The sequence below is a fragment of the Calonectris borealis genome, chromosome 20 (genome assembly GCF_964195595.1).
Source record: "Calonectris borealis chromosome 20, bCalBor7.hap1.2, whole genome shotgun sequence".
NCBI classification, from domain to species: domain Eukaryota; kingdom Metazoa; phylum Chordata; class Aves; order Procellariiformes; family Procellariidae; genus Calonectris; species Calonectris borealis.
In genome coordinates, this window is record NC_134331.1 from 4,077,078 (window position 1) to 4,098,116 (window position 21,039).

General features: G+C 40.2%; 1 protein-coding gene across 6 annotated transcripts in view; it reads right to left on the reverse strand.

The window, feature by feature from the left end:
• HELZ (helicase with zinc finger) overlaps positions 1 to 19,035 on the reverse strand; it is a 95,113-nt gene extending 76,078 nt beyond the window's left edge. For 2 of the 6 annotated variants that reach the window (XM_075169450.1, XM_075169451.1), the window contains exon 1: positions 14,389 to 14,653. Coding sequence is in view for 1 of the 6 variants with exons in the window: in XM_075169455.1 (XP_075025556.1) it covers positions 14,389 to 14,395 (7 nt within the window). In the remaining 5 variants the exon portion in view is untranslated. Of the gene's footprint in view, positions 1 to 14,388 lie in introns of all 6 variants that reach the window. The other 4 variants (XM_075169455.1, XM_075169454.1, XM_075169453.1 and 1 more) reach the window with 4 other exon arrangements.
• Between the last annotated feature and the right edge of the window lie 2,004 nt (positions 19,036 to 21,039).

A 21,039-nucleotide genomic window follows, 5' to 3' on the forward strand; every position in this document is an offset into this window, starting at 1 on the left:
TCTTTAAAAACCCATGCTCCTAGTTTTGGTCCCCTGAGCTGTGCCTAAATTAGCAACTGAGACTACATTATGTGAATGTGAATTACAACCATGCTTTCTTAAAATCTCATCTATTGCAGTACCTGACCTACCCACGTTTAAAATTATTTCAGAACAGTTAATATTTTAACAGCCAAGGAATGGAGACACTTGTCAAAGGAATTTATTTTGAGTTCTATAAATTCTTATTTTCAAAAATGTCAAATGTAAAACTGGAATTTCTACATTCACTTCAAGAGTAGAAATTATTATAGATTAGAATTGAAAGCTAAAGTGTCACAAGGTCTGTCCCAACTGTATATTCCCAACTGTCTTTGCAAAACTGAGCAAATTACTTATGCACTCCACTTTTTCTGGCTGTAAAACTGAGATTGAAATACTAAGCATGTAACAGAACAAATGTCAGGATTATTCATTTTCTCAAAATGGCCTGGAGAACCGCATGCCAGAAGAGTTCTCAATTCAAATTTGAGTAACAATTTATTCTAATAGGGAAGTTTAATAAATCTTCAAAATTTTGAAGAAACACTAACCAGGCATATTCCCACTATCTAAAGTTATGCATCTAAAATAGATGGACCTACCTTAAAAATACAGGCACAATGTCTTATCAACAGAGCCTTTATTATCAGTCGTCAATTCAAAGCATTTCTTAGCTTTGAATCATCTCACAGCAGCACAGCTGCCTACAGAAAGGCTCCCAATTTCTCCACTCAAGTATTTAAACACAGTGCCTGTGAATTCCACCTGATATGACAGTAAGCATCACGTTGACTAGACCACAGACAGAAGTTTACACAACTCTTCCTCACCGGCTAATCCAGAAATCTAACCCTGGCATTATACTTTGTACCTCCAAAAAACTCCTGCCTTTAAGTAGAAGAAAACTTACTGATCTTACATTCCTTTGAAGGCCAAGTTGTGCTCAGCTTAACTTCCACAAAATACCATTTAAAAGATCTGGTTAGTTCCAACTGGTGTAACTTAAACCTTGCTGGTTTTCCCAGTGAACTGTGAGGGATTTTTTTTTTTCCCCTACAACTAATGATTTTCAGGCTCAATATTCCTAATGAGTATTTCACCTTCTTTCCAAAGAGATTTTGTAAACAAACATGAAAAGAGTAACTAAAATCTAATCTCCAAACAAAACGGCACATTTCCCCTCCAGAACTGCAGAGGGGGCTGGGAAAGGCAGAAGGGACAGTTTGAGGAGGAAGAGCAATAAACAACGTGATCTACAGAGTCATTTATTTTCAAGTAAACACTACGCCTGCTTGGTGCACAGGAGGCTTTTGAAGAATTACTGCACAGTCTGATGAGGCCAACTTCAAACTAAAAATCAACGTAGGAGGAGAGAACATCGTGAACTAAAATTTTAGTGTTTCACAGCAGATTAACTCATGACTGTGCACTTTCATGCTTCACAGCTTACTGATGTATTTTATGGAATCAAAGAGTCCATACATTAAGATAATGATAAGTTAAAGCATGTGACAGTTCCTAAAAAATTTCAGACAGATGCTTTTTCAATTCACTGTAAAGCATCTAGCCAGATAACTCTCGCTGTACTTCATAAACAAACAGATTAGAGGGCACAATGCTGTTCCTATTAATGTTATTGGCAAAATTCCCAATGTCTGCCAAGACAGAAGGATCAGATCCAAGGTCTCGCATGCCAAGCTGACAAACAGTAGACAAGTCAGTAAATATTTGCATATTTTAACCAGACATTAACATCTCTTGTAAAGATTTATGCTAAAGCAATGATGTTCAACTTGCAGTCCTAGAGTGAGGCTGGTAGGAATTTACTGTCAATTGAATATACTTCAAGAGCCACATCCTGGGATTCGCAAACTGAAGCAAATGAATGAGACCCATTGCCATGGGGAACATGCAGGGGGAAGAGCCTCTCCAGCTGCCTCCCATTACAATCCATAACCCTTCAAACTGTTCTGCTGTGAGAAATAAGCACTCAAATATTCCTTGCCAAAGCTATTCAGCTGTGTCCTCCTGTTAAGAGCCCACTGTATTGCAGGAAAGGAGAGGAGAAGAAGGGTTTGCCGTTCCATTGCCCTTTGCGGTCAAGCTGGCACAGGCTCAGAGAAAGCACGGCAGGAATTCAACTCATTCTGCCCCTCGCTAAGGAAATGCGTGCGGTGGCCACACTGGGTTTCCTAACACTTTGTGACTTTTCAGCCCTTCTCATAAATTGGAAAGGCTGGCCACCAAACTGGACAGAAGTTTTAAACATGTAATAAGTTCAGGTAATACCTCAAGAAGAGACAGCTGTTTTATCATAACTTCCCAGCAATTCCATTTAAGAGGCAAGAAGAGATCCACTAGATTTATTTTTGAGAATGGTTGCTCTGTCCTTCCCCAGTAACTTTTGAACTTCAAGTCAATTTGAACTGAATTCACAGAAGTCTAAAGGGTCTCGAAGATACTGCAAGTTTTATGAAAAATGTGTAACGAGATCGATAACAGAGACCCAGATTTTTAAGTCCACCCAGGGAAAGGAGAAGTTATAATTCAGCCTCTTATTGATACCAAGAGGTCAGTTACCCCATCAATTACTGCCATGTGCTGCCATTTACCCAGCAAGAGAGAGAGCACTGTACCAAAATATCATTCATCAGTAAAAGAAACATCTCATTTATTTTTCTTGCCCATAATGATAAAAGCCATAAACTGCATTCATTAGCTTAACTGCTCAAGGATCCATCCAGTAGTTTCCAGGTTTCACTAAAGCAGAGTTTCCGAACTTTTTAGACTACAGACACTAGCAGTACACATCGCATAGTTTTTGAAATACGTTACTGGCAAAATTGAGATGTAAGCAATTCACATATGAAGGCCTCAAAAATTTGTTGTTTCCATAACAAAGTAGAAAAGTAGTATTTGGGAAGTCAGAAAGTTGGTATGGACACAATCCCTGTGACTGAAGAGTCTTCTAGTTACCTCTCCCTCAAAATTATTAGGAAAAGACTGACAAGATACTTTAATTTACACAGATATGGAAAGACCTGGGTTCATTTAATAATCTGGATTAATTACAGTATATTGTGTATACTACACAATAAAAATGTTAGCTACTGTGAACATGCCAACACTACAGTTAAAAATGATGGGTCACTGAAATTCAACTACAAGACTCTGCAAACGAACTGCATTTATCAATCCACATACTAAAATAGGGAATAATACATCTATCTACTGTTAAGTCATATTATATAGTTGCTCTGGCATCTCTAGTGATCCCATCTTAAGGCATGCTTGCACCTCTAGATAATGTTATGTAATTGTTTTTGTAGTACTCCAAAATACCACTTAGGTACCTTTAGATTAGTAAAATAAAATTAAGTATCTATTTATTTTCCTTACCTATAGTAATAAAATAAACTTATCTTTGCCTTAAGACAAAAAAGCATTTTATTCAAGCCTCCAGGAAGGAATAAAATTCAGCTGCACAAAATACAGAAGCCACTTACAGACACACACAGAAAAAAATGCACTTTCTTAGTGTCATGAGATACACATCGTAAATAATCCCACACTCAGAAATCATTTAATAAAATGAGAGTAGATAATGACAGTACACTATACCAATGTCAAAAACTAACAGAGAGAAAAAGGATGGTGCATCTTTCAGGCACAGGGTGCAGCACAGAATAACATGAAAGATGCTTTTGCTTTTTTTTTACTTTAAGAAAAATATTATAGTAGAGATCTTACACACTCATTTATTGCAGTTATGGCTGAAGTCAGTAATATTAGTTGTACACAGTGCTCAGAAACGTACTGCACACCTTACAGAACAAATACAAAAGTCTTCACCCTTGAGAGAGGACAATCTAATCAGTTTTCTGAAATAACTGAATTACTCTGGTTAATGTTGTACAACTCCAGGCAAAATGACCCTACTTTAAATTCCAAAAATGATGTTAAATCTGAAATGGAGCATACAGAATGAGGAAAGCTTATTTCAAGGTTTTATTATATAGCATAACAGCAGCAAGAACTTATGCTACGTGGCCTCTAAGGAACACTTGATTTTGGGAAGGGAAAAAAAGAGGAATTAAGAGGTTCATGATGCCCCCTACCATTAAATACTTAGCTTATCCTTCCACGTTGAAAAACCAAAGAGATGACCATAAATTAGGAGGACAAATAATCTCTGGCCACATAAATGGAGCCTTGAGTCTGATCCTGTAAACTTAATGTATAGAATAAACACATCTACATTTACTGAAAAAGGAACAAGAACCTGTGGGTGGTTTACCATTCACGTAACAATAGTAACAAAAATATAGCAGCAATTGAGATTAAGAGCAAATGCCTTCCGCATCTGGATCCTCTGTGTTCTTTAAATCGCTTTAGATACATCATAGATGGTGATAAGTTAGATTATATTGCGTGCCAGTTATGACTTCAGTATAGACACTTTATTAAGTGATTATTAACACTTTATTACCTTTACTAATTTCTCTGTTTTCATTTTGGAAACAGCAGCAGAAAGGACAATCTATACAGCCAGCGGCAGGAACACTTACACACGGACAAACTGGCTATCTTTGGCTCAAAATCTGAAAATAACTCATGGCCTCAGCACTTACAAAACCCCATCCACCACATAAGTATCCCCAATATCTTCATCTCCTGCCTTTAAAATGATCCTTTTTCACACAGCTGTCTGAAAACATTACCCGTCTTGATGAAACTAAGCAAAATACATGGGAAGTCAAAGCACAACATCTACCTGGCGTGTACTCGCTTTGTCTGAAAGCCATCCATAACTGACAGATACAAGATTCCTAGTTACACAAAGCAAATATACATACATATTGCATTCATTGAAATTACAGTACAAATACTAGGTTGTAAAGTCCAATACTCAAAAGTTGTTTAATGACAAAAGTATCTGTACAAGCTTATGTTGGCCCTCCTCTGTGTCTGCATTATGATCAGCCTTTAACTGTATTAGTCACATACTACATTTTCCACAGGCTACCTGGCAGAATGAGCAGGCAGAACAGAGGCTGCCTGCTTAATGGACATCTAGTTAAATACTTCAGCATAGGGTCTAAGGCCTTATTTTCTGCATGCTACTCAAATCTGGTTCTCAAGATTGCATTTGAATGTTTTCATGAACTTTTCAATAATGTTTACAAATACTGTGACTGAGCACTTCACAAATATTAAGAAAATATCTTTATCCTTCTGACATTATTCCCATTTTACGAAGAATTATGACATTAAAACACATTAAAGCCAAAAGTTACTATAAACTTCTTACATTCAGATTAAGACAGCTAAAAGTGATTTTTCGCCATTATGCTCTGCCGTGTACTATATAGCCCTTTATATTATCAAAGCAGAACACCCAGTGCCTGCAGAGTGACTTAGGAGTACTCAGCCTTTCTCTACATGACAACATGGGAGCATTCATTAGAAATACAGAAAATGAAGTGTAGTAAAGATAGGACTTAAGTATGATTTGTCCCCTTTTTTTTTTTGCTATTCCCTACTCCATTTATTAAACACTTTCTAATTTATGCAAATAGTGAAACTGTATTCCAACAAACAACTGTATTAGCATTATAAAATAAATTATATGTACCCACACAGTAGATCCTCCTTTCTATTTCTTTCTTTCTAACACTAATATTTTTCAGTCTCAGTATCCTTGTTCAGCCACCCCCATCTCCATATTTATTCTACATATTCTGTGAAAATCTGCATTTTGCACCTTCTGTTTAAATCCAGCTGCTGCTTCCTCTGTGCTGCATGAAGTCAGAGATGGCAGGAAAGAGGAACTGGCTATTGAGAGTACAGAAGGGGAATTCTCTGTGCTCTCATTTTTGTCCAAAATCATACCTGGGAAGAATGCAGAAGCCCTAGCCTTCAAACTGTATGGAAATCCCATTTAGGTCAGGCTGAAGTATACTCACTGCAGGATGATCTTTTAGATTTGTACTAAATGCTAATTTGACCAATGCTGAGCACATTATTCACAGGGTTGATAACAAGTATATCCTTGGCAGAAACGTCATACTATACCCATCTCAACTTTTTACAAAGCAGCGCTATAGAACATTGGATTTTTTTTTCTTCTATTTTATTGTGAACATAAGATTCTTTCACTCCATCCACAGCATCCAAAAAGTCAGCCTGGGATAGACACTTACCATGGGAAATTTCAATCCAAATAATTAAAATTTGGCAAGTAATAACCAACTGAAATGAGGAGTATGTCATAGTAAGCATCAGGTAACATAATAATAGGTGGTGCTTCTGCCCCACCTAAAGTTCTTTTGGCTCCTTCATAGAAAATCTTCACGTAAACAATCTTTCATAATAACCAGTTAACAGCAGCAGTTTGTATTCCATATACCTGTATGTTCTTACTGCTTTTTGAGAGTAGAGTTTCTCACACTTATCCAAGATGAGGGCATTTTAATTGAAGTATTGTCCCATGGTTACCATTTTATCCCCATAACAACATCACCAATTACTTACTTTAAAAAAATGCATTAGAAAAGTAATTTAATCTTTGCTTCTCTTAATGAAATTTGCCAGAGAAAAACAAAGGGAAAAATCAGCACTACATGACCAGCCAGCTCTCCGTGGAGCAGCACCAACCTACAAGTCTCAGATTCAAACACACTTTGCAGAAGAATACAGTATTCATATACTAAAAGCTGTTTTAAACATAATCCACCACTTTTAAAACTATAACCTACTTGTGGCAGAACCTCTCTTTTAAACACTTGAATAACAGAACATGGCCTTGCTCCTGAGTGCCTATGCACATTTCACATTATGTTTAGTAATAATTTTGACCAAAAAAAGTGAACACCATTAATCTTAAGGACGTACAGAGTCATGCAATTACCAATTCTTCTCCGCTGAGTCATAAGATATTCCAAAAGTCCTTTTTGAGAAATGTCGGCTGTATGATATATAGGTACATCTGTGTATATGCGACTAAACATCTGTCACCTTATTTTCAAAATGCCAAGCAAGTACAAAACTGTGTTCCCAAGGAACACAAAGGGGAGTCAAAGAAGATTCCCAAGCATCATTTCAACACAGAACACATATCAGGATATTTACAAATGTGTTTCAGAAGTTTAATTGTAAAAACACGTCACAAAAGTTTTCCACGATGCTCACTGAACTTGCCACTCATACAGCAGTGTCTTCAGAGAGCACTTGACCACAGTTCATTTGCCAAAGCTCACCAATTTAATCAGTCTCAGAATCAAAATTAGCAGTTCCTAACTTTCAGTCTTGTGTTCAATTTGCAGCTTCCTCTAACACAGCTGTATTCGGATTTCAGCAATAAAAGTATTTTTAAAATTAGGAAATTATTTATCACAGCATATCCCCTTTTGGAAAACCCCGTGCAAACTCCAAAGCTCAATGGTTCAATCCAAGTTTTCTCTTCTTAACAGGGATATTGTAGTGATGCTGAAACAATCTTTCCTCAGATGTCAAACTTTCATTTTCACACAAGAACTTTCTCCACTCTCGACATGTCCCAGTACCGCAAAGCAGCACACCCCTATGACTAGGAGACCTATCTGAAGAATACAGCTTTGATCACCACTGCGAATGCAGATGCTACAGGTATATATCACAGTGTTAGAGTTGGATGGAAAAAAAAAAAAAAGCCCCAGGTTAATTTTCTGTTGGAGATGCAAAATATGAATCACTCTTTCAATCCATTCAAGAGGCAAAAGAATGTAAAAGATCTTCATGCTGAGTATCAGTTATATTGCACAGTTACAGTGCACAGTTCACAAACTGAATACAGAAATAAGCCAGAAAGTTGTGACACAAAACAGGAAAATTTTCTTTCAATAATCTTCAGTCTTCATTGCAGCATTATAATGAACTTAAATTTATTATACTAGTGAATAATACCGTGACTGAGATTTTTGTTACGCATTTATACAGTGCTTCGCACAAAAGGGTCCTACCATAACAGATTTAATAACACAATCATGCCACCCACAGATACTCCAAACACATCTTTCCCAAAACCATACCTATTATGTAACTGCGTATGATATTTTTGTGTGCTGTTTTGAAAGTCAAAAGCAATAATTAACCTCCACCACTAAAAATTGCTATCTTTATTGTAAATAACCTTTGAAATTCATTTTTACATGACTGTGCTTCAAATAGTTTGACATAATATAGCTACACCTGATTTGGGGAGTTGTCTTCTAACTGTATTTTAATGATATTAACCCTTCTGCATCCAGATAATGCTTTTATAACATCCCTATTTCCTCTCCTCAAATGCACAAACATGATACTACCAACAGGTTCAATTTTTAGACCTCTCCTGAGAATAGAATATGGATTCCCAAGTCCTCCTCGCACAGCAAACCCTATAGGCAACACCACAACTTGTATCCAAAACACCACAAGTTTCCCAATGGCATTCACCCTACTCATTCCTTTTGAAATGAACATTAGACATTCAGTCACGTATTTTAAACCCCACTCAAAGAACAGACATCAGCAGGAATGAGTAACGATCCTGCTGTGGTTAATGGCATAATTCTGACAAAACTTCGGAAGAAGAAAAGCAGTGTCTAGCCTAGCCAAACAAATATAAACAAAACTACAGCCAAGTAATATCAGTCAGTTCAAACGACAAAACAAATGTCCTGCACCATTCCAAACGTGTGAGTGTCTTAAGATATGGGCAGAGTACAGCTACCTCAAAACCATTAGCACAAACAACTATAATCAAAAACATCACTTCAATAAAATACCCACAGCACTCAGCTGCAACACTGTGTTAGCGCAGATTCAGAAGTATGCTAAAAAAACATTCCCCTTAACGACCTCCCTGTGTAGACAATGAGAAAAGCCCAACAAATCCTGGCTCCTGAGATGGCAGAGGATCAAATGCAAGGCAGCTATCGTGGCTGGTCAACAGTATTTGGGAATCCCAGCGAGCTGATGAGGAATTCAGTTGAAAGCAGCTAAGGAACATTACTTGGGAACAGAAGCACACTGCCTGTCCCCAAAAAATTATCCCAGGACAAAATGAAATTATCACTTACAAAAACACAGGTTATCTTACATTAAATAAGAAGATATATAAGGAAGAAGCTTTATTTTATATGCTGCCAAAACCACTATGCTTTTCATTTGTGGCGTTCTCCATTTATTATGTCCACAAAGATTTGCTACTTTCTTGGTTTGCTGAACCACTAAATATTTTCCAGCAAATTAAACACTCGTGCCGCATTACTAACAACCAAGATTCTCAAAAACAGCTCTTGTTGTGTTATGTATTTCCCTTTTGCCATGGGGTCTGAAAGATCTTCTAAGCATATTTAGGCAGTGTAATTTTTAGTGTTTTGATGAATACAGCATTTTTGCTATATATAACTATGAAAAAAACTGGAATTCACAGACTGAAAGATCATTTCTAAATAACACTTACCCTAACTACCATAAAACCAGCTCAGACGAATCCACACACTGCTCACATTTCTACCCTTCACTTCCTGCCGCTCCAACATTCAAAATTTCGTACCTAACATAATTCTACTGTTTGTTTTCTTCCAATGTTTAGTCATTACAGCTCTAAGAATCATTAGCCTTTCTACTGTTTACAAACAGAAGAGATCATGAAATGTATTTCCCCAGACCACGTATAAGCCAATCATTAAGAACCTCCACCTCAGCCACATCATTCTTCATGCAAGTGGTACTTCCTGAGACTAACAGAAACAAATCGCACAACAGTTTACAGTAACATCTCCAAAACATCTCTTTACACAAAATCACTTACAAAAACTCTTGCTATCAACTCAGCAGGACTGTGTACCTACTGCTTCTTGGAAAAGCTATATAGTTCAGTGTGGTTAATTCTAAATTAACCTCTTGCTAAAGTAAGAGTCATCTAACATCTGACAAAGACTCCATGCCACTTAGAAAATGTGATAGTTTGTACTCGATTCAGAAGTAGGATGGGATCATAGTAACCACTCAAACTTTTTAGTCATGAAATGGAAGCTCTCAGTGTAGTAAAATTACATTTAAGAAGGAAAAAGATTGAAATCCATGATTTCTTATCTGGCTTTCCTGTCAAAAGTCTGCAATTTGGTATTTTGGAAGACTCTGAGAAAAGACTGGGTAAATAACCAATGCATTTGTATTAAATTTATGACAATGAATTTGCATATAAAATTGTGGAGAAATATTTGGATATTATGTTATAGCCACATTAAGTATCCTTTAGCTTCAACTAGTAGTGCAATGGAAATGCAACAGAAAAACAAATTCTCACCCATGGGTAATTACAAGCTCCCTGCTTAAATTCCTAAGCACTTCTTTTCCTACAGTAATATTCACTTTTCTGTGTTTCTCAGACATGATTGATTGCTTCTGGTTGAAGCCTCATGTTGTAAACATTTGTGTGAAGAGAAGATGAAAGCTCAGTAAGCAAGACTGTTTTTGAATAAGGAACTTGAGTTACATATCAATACCACCATAATAAAATCACCAGAAGCTGGCCTGTTTCTGTAGAGTGGTCTGACCTTGCAGACCCCTAATTTCACTAGCTATAAAGTTTAGTTATTTTCTCTTCCCCCGCCCCGCAAATACTAGAAGAAAACAAGTGTTTACTTTTCCAGTCAAAATCTCCAGAAGATCAAGCATTCCTTCTTTTATTCCATACCAATGCTGTGTGCAAACTTTTGAAAAAGCAGTCTCTTTTTTAATATTCTCTCTCTTTTCTTCCTTGCTGAAAAAAGAATGACAATCACAGAAGTCTACCAAAGGGAGTAAGAAATCAAACATATAAAGTACAATGTCTTTAAATGTATGTCATTGATATACATAAACACAAGTGCTGAACTACTGCCAAAGGCCACAGAAGAAATAGCACAACAAACAAAACAAAAAAAGGAAGGTCTTGTTTGTTCTGATCATCTAACCCATAACACTTCCATTTAAAGGGGAAAAATACATATGCCATGTAGTGATAACGGGATCTTGCCTTAGGACCTCAACAAAAGAAGTGAGAAATGATTAAACACCTACGATAGGCGAGCAGGAGGGAAGATCAGGAATACAAAATTTGCTATTTTCTCCCCCACAATGAGCCACTAGCAACCTTGCACAAAGAGGGACACTGGGGATCTGCTTCCAAGAGAAAGCCTTTAACAACACTAGGAAAAAGGTAAGGACAGGATTCACGTCTACTAGGATTCTGGGCTTACGGATCCCCAAGGCAGGGGGAATGCCAGCTGTCCAACAACTCTACTCCTAAGTTAAGAGCAGAATGACACCATCCTTCCTTCTCATTCTCCAAGCCAGCTTCCCTCGTTATTCAGGCTGTACACAGGGGACAGGATTTAAATTATTACAAAAGACTTCTCTAATTTAGATTTCACTCTTGCCACCAGACCTATCTAGTACCACTGACCTCAGGAGGGAATGCCAGTGAGGTGAAAGATTCAAGGGCTTTCAACGAATAATCTGAATTGCTCCAGCAATTGCTTCTGCCATTACTAAAATGAAAACACCTAGAATAAAGTGCAGTAGCAAATGTAAGATGGTAGTAAACAACGAATAAAAACAAAAAGAAAAAAAAACCCACACTGAAAGTCAGAAAGCATATCCAGCTATAATTGCAAAGGGGATTTTAGTAACAAAAATAATTGCCAACGTTGGAGAAAATATTTCATCAGACTACTAAATTAACAGAGTTGGAAAACATTAGTAATAATATTGCCTAGCTCTTACATAGCCTCTTTTATCCACAGGAGTCAACTCTTTACAGGTTGGTAAGATTCACTGTTCCTATTTTAAATTCCTTCAAAAGGAAGCATAAACAGGCGAAGTGATTTGCATCAGGCTGTCCAGATCTCTCAAGCACTAGGCCTGTACCCTATCCACTTGGAAATATTACTTCTTCAAACCTTCTAGACACTGTTACTTACATTTTTTAAGATGGGAATTTCTCCATGAAATCTAACCTTTGAGCAGAAGTTCTCTCCAAACTACAGCCCTTCTCCTGCAACCAGATCTACTAATACAGATTTCAAAGCCCAGGAGCAACTTCTCTGAAATCAATGAGATTTCACAAAGGGAAATGATCCTCCATGACAGATCAAGAAGCAGAACTGGGACAAATTACAGATTAAGGTGCTGCTTCCGTATCTCCCTTTAATTTTTAGTCTGCTGGGGAGAAACTAAAAACAACCCAAAAAAACCAAAAACAAAACCCCAAAAACAAACAAACAAAAAAAAACCCCAACAAAACCGGCTATTACAACCTTTCCAGTCCTAGATCAATCACTTTAATAATCCTCTTTCATAGAAAATTTCATCTGGGTCACTTAAAAAGGCACAGTATCCATATGAATTAAAGGAGGGGAAATACACACTCTGTACATTTCATAAGTCAAAAAAATCCACGGAGGTGAGGAGTGGTAATAGAAATGTGATTTCAGCTAGGGAAAAAAAAAAAGTAATTTCTGCTTTCGTAACAAATTACAAAGAGAACTCAGTTTTATCAGTAATAACATATAAACTGTTCCTTCCACTTACCAATAAAGAAAAAGTGTTCTGCTAATTAAAGTTCAACAAAAAAAGCTTAACTAGGCTTTCGCCACTCACAATTTCTGCGCTGTAAAAGCTAAGCCTACCTAAATCTGATTCATCTAAGAGCGAATCCCTCGGTTTGCATCCCAAAGAAGGGGGGGGACATGCGGTCACTTGTACACTCTCCTCTCATCTAAGTTTCAACTGCACGTTCAAAATCAGCTCCTCCTACAGAGGACCAGCAAGCTGCTCCAGACTGTCCCAAACAAACAAGCTTTGCCATTTAAAAAAACCCTGAGTTTTCATTCACAATCTGCTATGACTCAAAAGTATTGAAACAATTGAATTTAAAACACATTATTTTAAAACCTCCCTGTTCTATCAATCAGTCTTGGAAAATAATGCAAACTCGTCAAGTATCACTTCATTTAATTTGGTTATATTTTCATTTTTACAAAGGAATGTGTATTTTCTTAAAATAAATAAATATGGGGGGGGATATGTTTCAATTACACTATTTATTAATAAGAACAACATTAGAGGACCCCAACAATTCAAACCATCCCAACAAGACTAGCCATGATGCACTCATTTGTCAATGGGGATATTAATTTTTAGGACATTTTTGTGTCTTACAACTGAATTATTTTATTTCTTCAATGAAAAGCAAAATATATTGTGTAATTTTAAAACTTCATCTCAAGCTCACTGTACCCCTGATAATGCAAAAATCCTTGTTACCTCTTACTCATTTTGTCATTAATTGGAAAGCAATCTTGCAACTGTTTCCCTGCAGTTATTTCTTAATTTCCATCAATGATATGTTTAATCATGTTACTATAATCAAACAACAAGAGTTTGACTAACAATGCATTGAAGCCAAACAACTTCACTCAGTTGGAAATTAATAAAAGGAGATGACCCACCCCACGAGGGGTAACACATATGCTTTCCCTACTTGGGGATCTGCCCTAAAAATATATATATGTGTGTAGTCTCTGTTGGGAGAGACCTGCACTACAAACTCCTATTTTCGGTTTCTCAACAGTTGCATTGTATAGAAGGTGATCTCAGGATCTGTGTTAGACCTCCCAACTTCTAGCCACTCGGCCCTGACAAAGCCTTCCTGCTGAAAACAAAAATATAAGCTTATCTGCCAAGCTTTCATCACTCTGAGGGTTAATTTTACAACAGCTGTTAAATTCTTTCAATTTATTTTTCCATCCTTCAACAAACCCTACCTAACCCATTTTTTTACTTCTATTTTACCATTGTTATTTCCTGGCTGCCGCTGGCCGTTCCCTCCCGCCCCGCCCGGTACAAAAACAAAGCTGACTCCCACCCCTCTGCATCCCCCCACCTTCCTCCCTGACGGAGCACCCCCGGAGCCAGGGGAAGCCGGGGCTGTGCAAGGCATCTCCGGCTCTCCAGGCTGGCCCCTCCGCCTGCCCCCGCTGCACCGGGCGCAGGGCCGCCCCGGTACGCCCGCCGGCGGCTGCGGGCCCCCGGGAGAGCGCGGCAGCCCCCGGGGCTCCGGCCGAGCCTGCCCGTAAACAGCCCCCGAGCGGCTGCCGCTGCAGGCCCCTCCGCAGACACAGGGCCCTCTCCAGCCGGCACCGCTCAGCCTCCGGCCCGGCCGGCAGCCCCCGCTCGGCCGCTCGGCCGGCTGCGGGGCACCGAGGGTCCCCCGAGGCCTCCCCGGAGCCCTCTCCAGCCGGGCCCGGCCACCCTCGGCCCCCGCGGGGGGCGAATGGGGAAGTCCTGACTTACCTGTCATTACTTTCTACGCCATCTTGGATCCACTTGTCAACGTCCCCACAAAGCATTGTGGGAAAGCCCTCCCCCGCCCTCCTCCCGGCCCGGCGGCCAGCGGGGGAAGGCGGAGGGGCGGCGGGGCGCTGCGGACGGGACGGGACGGGGACCGGAGAGCACCGGGACCGGACCGCGCCGGGACCCGCAGCCCCGTCTGCGGCACTGCAGAGGGAGGCGGCGGCTGGCGGAGGGCAGCCACGGCCTCTGGCCCGCAGCTCTCCCCTCACGCAGCGGCTGGGGGGGGGGGGGGCACTTCGCCGCTCGGGCTGGAAACCGGCAACCTCGGGTTTTTTCGTTGATTTTCTCTTTTTTCCCCCCCTTTTTTTCCGCCCCCCTCCCCTTTCCTGGGAATGGTGTCAGTGCCTCTCCACTCAGGCAGCAACTGCCGAGCCCGAGGGGCGCTGCCCGCCGCCGGGGGACGCGCTGCGCGCCCGCGGAGCCCGCGCGCCCCGTCCGCCCTGAGGCAGGGTGTGAGGTGCGCACCCGCGTAGGGAGGGTCCCGCCCGGTGAGCTGCGAGGCGAAGTCCACCTGTGCTGAAAACGTTGGGTTTTTACTCGCGGTTATTTCACTGTTGTGGTTTTTTTGGTGGTGGTTTTTTTTTTAAAGAGTAACTGCCCTTAAAGTTGTGGAAGCCGGGGTCCGCGTAGCGAAGGCTGCAGCCAGGTGATGGAACAGCTCCCGTTGTACGTCGTGTTTTGAAAACCCCAGCTTTTGCTGAAGGACTGTTGGTAATGCGTTTCTGGCCGCACATGAATCCCAGAAACTGCTTTGCATAACAGTTTTATTTTCACGGAGTAATGTTCCCTGTTAGCTGTGTTTTCAAAATGTTTGGCAATCAATTCTTGATACCTACGCTGTTTTGCAAACTGGCTTTTTCAAGGCATTTACTGGCTCAGCTGCCATGGGTGGGTGCCCCTCGCACGGCATCGGCCATCGTGCTTTAGGGTAAAGTGGACAAGAAATTGGGGGGAAGCAGCTTACCTCAGGATCTTAATAAAGTTTATCAAAAAAACAGGATTCCAGTGCTTTTTAAAAACTTTTTCTTCTACTTTAATTAAGATCCAGATCACTTTAGTATTGGATTTTCCTAAATACATTTATATTTAAATTTACATTTAACGCCTCCTAACTCTTTGAAGAATAACCACCAGCCAAGCCTCTGATGCATTGCCACTGCAAGAAGATACTTGTGCCCAAGAATATTTTCAATATTCATCAGTAACGCATTTATAAAGAGAGAGCTCTTTGCAAAAATGTAAATGCAGAAGGAAATGAATTTAAAGAAATCCTTTGCATTTGCAGCCCCCGACTTAAATCAGTCCACTTTTTAATTCAACTTTATAAATACTGTTGGGAATATAGTTAGTTGTTTCAGTGCCCTACCAGAAGCCACGCCAGAGGGGAGTGTGGTTGGACTCGGTCTCGACCCAGGAGACGCCATTTCAGGACGACAAAAACACTCCTGCGGAGCCTGCCCTAGGCCACCTCTGCTGGTCCCCAGCTGCCCGCCTCGGACACCATCCCCAGTGCGCCCAAAGGGCCGTGACTGGTCAGTGTTTTCCACGGGCAGTTACGGTGAATCGGATAAAGGTGAAATCATGTTCAGGATCTAACTTTGTGTCTCATTCAGTCCAGGTTGTTGAAGCGGAATTAGTCCTTTTATTTTGGAGGTTGGTTGTATTTGGTTCCTAGTGAACTTTTGCATTACTGATAATTTTTTCTGTTACAAAATGCAAGGAAGGTTTTTTTTTAAATAAATGATAATTGAAAAAAAAAAAGTGGAAAATAGAATGAGTATTATATGTGTGTATATATCTAAAAATATGCATATATCCTCTGGAGTTCAGTTTGGGGTGAGACAGAATTTGCTGGGTTTATTTTTCACATAAGCTGTCATTAACTTTTGAGTCCATTTGTTCTGATGGTATGTATTTATACTGTGCTAGGAAAAACATTGCGTGGCTAGTGACCGAGTTATATAGGGAAGGCAGACACCATTTTTATTGCTATCTGTCTCTGTTGTTTTAAAGTTCCTAGATTGAAAGTACTGAAGGGCAAAGACTGCTGTAAGAAGATGGCAACTCAGCACTGTAGAAACAGCCAGAAAGGAGCTGGGGAAAGACTACGGCAGCAAGGGAATCCCTCGTCTCAGAAAAAGTGCCGTGTATAAAACACAATATGGAGACGGTGCCCTTATACCCACTGCTTTTTATGATCTTCTTACTTAAATTAAACCTCTTAGCCCCCATATGAAGTAGGTTTTACTCTATTTTGTAGAGCGGTTAATTGTATTGCATAAACCCTAAGTGGACACGCCAGAGGCTACAGAGGGAGCCAGCAGCTCTGAGATGGGGTTGGCTGCCAAGCACTATTTTGTTCAAGTACTGCACTGAGCCTGCAAGATTGGAATAACTGTATTATTTCCATGTGGTGCCCCCTCCAAGCTCTTTCGTAGTCTTTTTTACCAGATAGAAGGACGAGGACTGTTGGTCCAGAACAGCGCCAAGCACTTACTAACCTTGGAAATTCTGCTCAAAGTGCAAATCATACAGAAACTGGCCTAAAGGATGAGATTCCAAATCCAAAGGGCTTTAATGTGACTAAACTTTGGTTTCAGAGCACTTCTATTATAACAGCACAGAAGGCAGAGTATGCCACTAGCAACCAGTTATACGCTACATGGGAAGAAAGAGACTTCTTGTGGCTTTTATTGACATGTTTCAATACAGTATTAAAGGATAATTTAAGGAAATAAGCTTATAATATTAGCTGCTACTGTGGGAGGGACTCCATGAGATGTCTCTTTCTCCTTGATGTGTATTACCCCAGTGGAAGCTGCAATTTTGGCTTCCAACCTCTGCAATCAAACACATTATTCACAACTCCACAGGCTCAGTTGACAAGCCAGGTCTTCACTTGGCATTGGGCTAGGCAGAGGAACAGATGTGTTATGTGCTGACTACTGGCTTGCATTTCCAGAATTGTCCAGGCTTTCTAGTTCCTGGAATCCCGATGTGCTATGCTCACTAATGGGATTTCATGACAAGAGGAGAGCTCACAGCACTAGGCTTCTGCTGAGGAATGTGAGTTTTTGCACTGGTTGCAGCACACTCTCTCTCTTCTGCCGAAGGAGACCAGGAGCAGCTGGTCACATGGAGGCTGGGAGCAGAAGAAAAGCCACAATATATATTGCAAATGTAAGAAATGCTAACGGCACAACAGGGAGGCATGAGATAGGAACAAAACCAATGAATCTCTGCTCAGCATCACGAGACTTGACAGGACTCAGATCCTCAAAAGCCTAACAGTTATACTTCTAGCGACTTGTTAGAATGGTAAGATTAAAACAAAAAAAACCAAACCAAACAAACAAAAACCCAAACAAAACGCTCCAACAAATGCAACAATACCAAATTCAATTCCACTTAACATTTTTTAAGATTTCAAAACCTTTCAGATCTGAAAATTGCAATTTCAATTGCAATTGAAAGCCCAGCCTCCCAGGGACTGTAACTGCAAGGAAGCCCTGTACAGAAAGCACTAACACATCCAGTCTCCCTACCCTTAAGTCAGGATTCTGTAAATTATGACTGTTCACAGGGCTTCTCCCTATTCTGTGAAGCTAGGAGCCATGCCCAGGTCCTTGGAGAATCTAGGCTCCTTGCCAAAAACAGGGGTTTGAAAACCTGGGGCCACTCAGGGCTGCTAGGCTCCCTGCCATGAAGCTAAGATCTGAGCTGAGCTCTGAAAGGTGTGGCACAGATTCTGGAAGAGTTGGGAACTCTGAAACCCTCACTTGCTTCAGGGCTAATGGAGAGCTGGTAGCCAAAAAGCCCTAGAGTCCTGGCTCGCCCATGAGCTGCACACTTGGAATCACACCTATAGCTTGGTTTCTACATTTTCAAAACAAAACTATTTTAATTATTTCAAACTTACGCTGCTGCTTTTTTTTCCTTTCTCCTCAGATTTTTGCTTTCACAGGAAATTCAGAAAATCAGTTTCTATTCTATGATAAAGTTCACTCTTGTTTCTGGGAACTGGCATTTCTTGAATTCCAATACAGAAAACACGATTTTCAATCAGCTCCACTCATGATGTCTAACTTCAGAATACAGGAAAAACCATTACGATAACATGTAAAAAATAAGCACATAACAGAATACATTCAGCACCAAATTGCCTCCCTGACCCTGCAGTCTAACACCCCAGCAGGCATCTTGAACAGAACTCTCAGAAAAAAAACAACAGGAGGCCTTTCTCAAAAGCAAGCCTGGGAGGAGATTCACCTAGCTGTGAACTTTGTTCTGTCATGGTACTTGCACTTAAAAATTAATTCCTCATGTAAATTCACAAGGTAGGAGATAACATGTTACACAACTTACCAATAATTTCCAAATGGACTTTTCTCATTTAGCGACCACTGCCGCTCACATAACTTTCTCTGGCAGTTCCTTGGGTCTCCTTTGGCTTGGACGCTTCTAGGAGAACATCTTCTGAGAAGCCGAGAGCAGTCAGTACGCTGGGGGACTGGGTCTTTGAGTATGAAATCACATCGCATCATCAAGGAAACCTTTGTGTGAAGTTTTTAAAAAGCGATTCAGGAGATTTTTATTGCTCTTCCAAAGTATAACTTAAAAATTTGGATGCAGGCTCCTATAAAAGTTCCAGAGGTTAAAGTGAAAACTTGCATACTGTGGGGTAGTTTAAATATATATGTAAACTATACTGCACTATTTCCTTACTCCTTTAACACTTACAAATCACTGGGATGTTATACCTAGCATGTAGATGTGGTGCTTAGGGACATGGTTTAGTGGTGGACTTGGCAGTGCTAGGTTAACAGTTGGACTTGATGATCTTAAAGGTCTTTTCCAACCTAAACGATTCTATGATTCAATAGAAGTTCCAGACTGATTGCAGTAATAGCAGCAATGTTTTTATTGTCTTAGCACACTGGACCTTTATAAATTTTTGAACTCCCTCAGAAGCAGCAATCATGGGAAACTAACAAGTTAAGTGGTTTACCCTCTGCCACAAACAAGTCAGTGGTAGACCTGAGGTTAGATAGCAACAGTAGTTCTTAGTCTTACTAAACAATAAAGCAAACTGTTTCTAGGCAGCCATTAATGTCTGATTATTAGGCTGAAGAGTAGCAAGTTTTGATTTTCCAGCACAAAAGTTCCCCTGGAATTCCTCCAGAGTCCTCTAATGAACAGATGATCTCAACTTTAATCTTACTTCATAATTATCCAAGGATAACATTTCTTCAGCATGGGCTCTTTAAACACATACAAGTAATATTCAAACTACTTCATTTTTCCTTTGATCCGCAAAATGAAAGTGTCGAGAAGCAAACAGCAATAAGGGGATGTTGAGGGTACACTGAGGAGATAGGAACTACAAAGTTCAGATTAATGCAATGGTTTGATCCCACATTGTCAAGATCAAAGATCTTCAATCTCAGTGCATTTTTTTTTAAGAAGCCGGCATGCCTTTATGTTGACCTTTAAATTGCTCATGGAGGAGTTATATCTGACATATATCTGCATTCTTGAGATGAACTAGCACCAAAAGTTTACAGCTTGTCTTTTTTCCTAGCAACCTCAATGTGGCAACCTTTTCCAGAGAGACTCAAGATACACTCATTTTCATTAATAGTAGCCTGCTAACAAAAACAACAAAAAAACCCCCAAAACTCCAAGCTACATGAATAGATTCTTTTCCACTCACTTGGGCTTACCATACAGCCTAACACTTCTACAATTTTGTTTTAAAACGCCTCTTTTAACTTTGTGATGTGTGGGGAGGAAGCCCTGAGGGATTCTTGCTTCTGGCACCAAGTACTAGGTACACAACAAGTGCATCTCGCTCTGAGGACAGAGTTAGGTAGGGAGTTTGCCTTGGGCAGTATGTTGTCAAACCAAGACGAAGGCGTTGTAAGTGAACTCAGTGAGGACAAAAATCTATTTCGGACCAAAAGGCAAAAATGTGGATCATTGTGGATCTTTGGTATGAATACAGACCATGAAAGTGAACCTTCATAATGCTTCTGAATTGAGCGTTAAGGAGATACCTGGACTGTCGAAAGATAAGAGTGTTTCCATGTTCTTTCCAATGCTGACAGCAAAAGGTAGTTGCGAGGGGAGAGAAACCACCTCTTCTTTCCAACAAACTCACGCTCTAAATGCATACAAGGGCAGCAGAGAGGGATATAGCTAGGCCCGAGAGGGAGTAGGATCCGCAAGAACCCCAGAAAGTAGGGCCAGGGAACCACTGAACCATTCCACTCTAGGATAAAAAGGAAAAGAGGGTTGGCTGGGGAAACAGGTCCAATATCTCTGATTCGGTAGAAGCGTCACAGAGTCCATAAGCTTAAATGCTTGGGGTTGAAGATTCCAGACCAGATTTGCAAACAGAAGAAAAAGGTTCATGGTAAGAAGAACACGGAGGGGCAAGTTCCCACTTCCCCTGATGACCCGTTGTAGTCAAAATTGAAGTTCCTTTGTTCATTATCTTAGCAGCAGCCAGTTTTGCTCATGCTACTAAGGCTAGCCTCGCAAGGACCAGTACATCCCATTCTCAGACATGGTTGTGACAAGATTTTACAA